This window comes from Camelina sativa, chromosome 20, assembly GCF_000633955.1.
Source record: "Camelina sativa cultivar DH55 chromosome 20, Cs, whole genome shotgun sequence".
Classification (NCBI taxonomy): domain Eukaryota; kingdom Viridiplantae; phylum Streptophyta; class Magnoliopsida; order Brassicales; family Brassicaceae; genus Camelina; species Camelina sativa.
In genome coordinates this window covers 8,054,429-8,058,634 of record NC_025704.1, presented here as the reverse complement: position 1 = coordinate 8,058,634, position 4,206 = coordinate 8,054,429, and the positions used below count along the sequence as shown (strand labels likewise).

At 33.4% G+C, this 4,206-nt stretch overlaps 1 protein-coding gene across 1 annotated transcript in view; it reads left to right on the top strand.

The window, feature by feature from the left end:
* LOC104772304 (D-xylose-proton symporter-like 2) overlaps window positions 1,353-4,206 on the top strand; it is a 10,157-nt gene continuing 7,303 nt past the window's right edge. Inside the window, exons 1-8 of the mRNA XM_010496934.2 lie at window positions 1,353-1,635; window positions 2,013-2,110; window positions 2,467-2,545; window positions 2,837-2,896; window positions 3,046-3,112; window positions 3,214-3,338; window positions 3,817-3,918; window positions 4,043-4,204. Of these exons, the coding sequence (XP_010495236.1) occupies window positions 1,588-1,635; window positions 2,013-2,110; window positions 2,467-2,545; window positions 2,837-2,896; window positions 3,046-3,112; window positions 3,214-3,338; window positions 3,817-3,918; window positions 4,043-4,204 (741 nt within the window). The 5' untranslated portion in view covers window positions 1,353-1,587. The remainder of the gene's footprint in view (window positions 1,636-2,012; window positions 2,111-2,466; window positions 2,546-2,836; window positions 2,897-3,045; window positions 3,113-3,213; window positions 3,339-3,816; window positions 3,919-4,042; window positions 4,205-4,206) is intronic.

Below are 4,206 nucleotides of genomic sequence, written 5' to 3'. Positions count from 1 at the left end.
TTTTTTTTTTTTTTTAATTTTCATCTTCTTCTTTTCTTCTTTCCTAATTTATTAAATTAGGAAACTAAATTAATTAAATTTGAATTGACATTCAGTAGTTTACTAAGATTTTCTAATATTTTAAAAAATTGTTCTGAGACCCTTTGTTGAATATATATTTCAAAAATTTATGTAAGCTTTTTGTGTTATTTCAATTGATGGAGAAATAGAAGCTTCATAAAACAAAAACAGCTTTTAAAGATTTGAATTTAAACATTCATAAAGGAATACAAACTTCTTTTCCTGTAAATCTGTAATGCATTGTTTCTTCTTTTATTTCTGTATATAACCTTGAGCTTAAGTGTAAACTAATTTCCAAAAGTTATCTCTTGATGTTATTTTGATAAGTTTTTAACCATTAAAATCTATTTTTCTTTTGTATAAATTTAGTGTTACTAAATTTTTAAATATCTAAAAAATTAGAGTTCGCGCCAAATGTCTATTCGCGCTAAATCTAGAAAATTGTCATGATAAGTTTTTAAATATTGAGACACCGTAGATTAATTATTTTTAATTTTTGTTATAGATTCAAGGTTTTTTTTTTAACACTTAAGATTCAAGGTTATTAAAATTTCAATTTCGTGCCAAATTCATTATTGAGATTGTATAAGAAATAGTCGAAATTGGTCTCTCAATACCATGATAAGTTTTTAACAATTAAAACTCTACAAATTAGTTATGATTTTTCATTTTTATATAGATTTAGACATTTAGTATGTACACATAATAAATTCGGGCCAAATGTCCATGTCGCACCAAAAATCATATACAATTGCATCAAAATCTGGTCTCACAATAACATAATTAGCTTTAATCATTAAAACACAATAAAATTATTTTTGTTATTTACTTTGTAAATGATATTTTGATCATATCTTTTATGTAAAGGTCTAACCTATGATTTTTTTTTTTCTGAATTCAAAACGTTGTTATTAGGTATGATTTTGATGCATATATCAACTATTTTTACAAATATACTATCAATGTTTGGAAAAAAAAACATATTTAATATTCAAATTGAAGAAACAATGGGTACAAAACAATTTTGATATGCGGTAGATATTTTTGATTTTTCCCCCGTATGAGATGTTTTTAGCTCATAATATTATGAAATTTATTGTTAAAAAGTCGAGAGTGGTAAAATGATTATTTACATGAAAATGTGCAAACTTCAAAGGCTCGTGAAAAAAACTTGTTTGGAAGACGTTTCAAACAAACTTTGGGTATTGAATGTGTCAATTTGATGAAAATCAAAACATTTTCAAAATGTTGGATAATATTTGTCAATCAATATAAAATATTTTAGTAGTCGGATCTAATCTAACGGTTGACCATTGCAAATTCTAAGGACCGTCATCGTCACCAACCTCTCCACGTAGTGTCGTTGAGTCGAGTGGTAGTAAGTTAATCTTCAGAAACCCCCCGGAGAATTATAAATAGTACTACCTACTACTCTATATGGGTTTCGGTTGAACAAACCTAATCTCACAACCCGAATCAAATCCCCCCAATTCCTTTTTCGATCGCTCGAGCTCGAAACACACAGCTATGGCGATTGATCCTGAGCAGCAACCAATCTCCTCTGTTTCCAGAGAGGTACATGATCCTTTTTTTTTTGTTCTTAATTCCTGTTCGATTATATTATCCAAGGCCTAATTCTCAAGTGATTTCGTAACCTGTTCCTTTTGAGATCGATTTTGACAAAGTTCTGAAAACTTGCTATATTGGAATCTTGAGAGTTTGTATTTTAGACTCTCATTTTTGGGGCTCTACTTCAATTCTGAGAAGTGATTGAGAGATTTGTAGATGGGTTTTTAGCCATCAGCGTCGTAATTATCTTTTGACAATTAGATTACTAGACTCTAGATGCTGTGTAGTTTGGTTTGTTTGTTTCAATCAAAGTGTGTTCTTTAGTGTTATTTTTTTTTTTTCTCTTGCCAAGTTTCTGAAAGCTGTGTATGCGCGCTTTTTAGGTTGGTAAGTCATCTGGTGAGATCAGCTCAGAAAGGGAGCCTCTTATTAAAGAGAATCATGTCCCAGAAAACTACTCTGTTGTTGCAGCCATTCTCCCGTTAGTGCCTCTCTCATCTCTTCTTCAAGATTTAGTACTTCTCAAAATCTATATAATAACAAATGAAAATTTGTAGACTTCTGCAACACACTTGGTGAACACTTCCGATGTGTTCTTTGTTTGGTTATATTGTGTATCATTTAGCGTAAAATATACCTTTACTAGGAAACTAGAAAGCTGTATGGCTGTTTTGCTGTGGTCCTTTGCATACCTTTAAAGTAAAATATTTCCATATAGAAACACGAATCATCTTCAGGAGCTTGGACCTAACTCTTTGCCCATGGTGATTTTCGTTTTGTAGCTAGTCCATTGATGATTGATCTATGCATGTTAAGAAGTTTTTGTTTCATTATTAGGTTTTTCTTTCCAGCTCTCGGAGGACTGCTTTATGGTTATGAAATTGGTGCAACTTCTTGTGCAACCATTTCACTTCAGGTTAAGTTAAAAGTTGTCTGAACTATCTTGTCCTACAATGTTGTTATCATTCAACTATTCTAGATTTTTAAAGCCCTTAGTCACTGTTTTCAAAACCTAAATATCATTGGCTCTGCACATTGGACTGAGATATCACTACTAACCATGATCTTTCACACTTGTCAGACCATGTTTTCCCTTTGATTTCTCCTGTATATTGTTGTCACACGCATGTGCGTTCTTTCTAATTGTCTACATTGTTTTAGAAACCTATGACTTTGCTATCTTACTAAGCTTTCTCCTTTCCTGCAGTCGCCTTCATTAAGTGGAATTTCATGGTACAACTTGTCCTCAGTGGATGTTGGTCTAGTTGTAAGTTTCCAAGTTATATTTATTTCCTACTTCTTCATGCTGTCATGCTGGTCATTGCTTATCTTTTATTCTCCTCCCGCTCTGGATCTGTGGTCTTCACTTCAAGTAAAGACAAATTTTGCTTACAAAATAGTGTTAATTTTCTGCAGACCAGTGGCTCACTTTACGGTGCATTATTTGGCTCAATTGTGGCTTTTACTATTGCTGACGTTATAGGTTGGTTTTATTTCTCACTTTCTTCCTTTGGTAGGCATGAATATTTAGCACTGTTTTCTTGTGAAAATAAATAATGTCTTAAATTTATTGAATTCTGGAAGGAAGAAGAAAGGAGCTGATTTTGTCTGCATTATTGTATCTCATTGGAGCCCTTGTGACTGCACTAGCACCAATCTATTCCGTTCTGATAATTGGACGGGTTACTTATGGGGTCTCAGTTGGACTGGTAAGACTCATCATGCTTCTTTAATGCTTATGCAGGCCAACTGCTCTAACGTTTTATATTATGCATTTGACGGTATAGTAAGAATCACACATCTGTTAGGAGGGGAGCAAATTATGCCTTGTACTTATAGGACGTTAGGGCACCCACACTCGTAATCAACCTAACTTAACCTTCCCAAACTACAGATCGTAACAGTTGATGCAACATCTATTGCTGAGCATGGGTTGTTATCCAATGCATCCTCATACAAATATAAATGATCTGGAGACATATGTTGTGACAGCTTCATCTGGTCCTCCGTATTATTTATGTTTCTCCAGGTTGAAAGCCAGTGATTAGGAATCTTGTTTACCTTTCAACAAGATATATATATATATATATATATATATATATTTTTGGTATGAAACCATGTGTTTCAGCCTTGAGCTATGGATTACATACAACATTACTCTTGATACAAGAATTGAATTAAATATAGGCAATGCATGCGGCTCCGATGTACATTGCAGAGACTGCTCCAAGTGAGATTCGTGGACAACTGGTATCACTAAAGGAATTCTTCATAGTCCTTGGGATGGTTGTAAGTTCTTGAAGCTCTGAGGTCTTGGACATTAATTTCTTTATGTGAAGCAGTTGAGTTGCTCCTCTTGTTTTTAAAATGTTAGCAAGTTAATTTCACATATCCTACACAAAATTTAATGCAGGGAGGTTATGGAATCGGTAGTCTTACAGTCAACATTCTCTCTGGTTGGCGTTACATGTATGCAACAAGTGTCCCTTTGGCTATTATTATGGGAATTGGGATGTGGTGGCTCCCAGCATCCCCTAGGTGGCTTTTGTTGCGCGTCATACAGGGGAAAGGGAATGT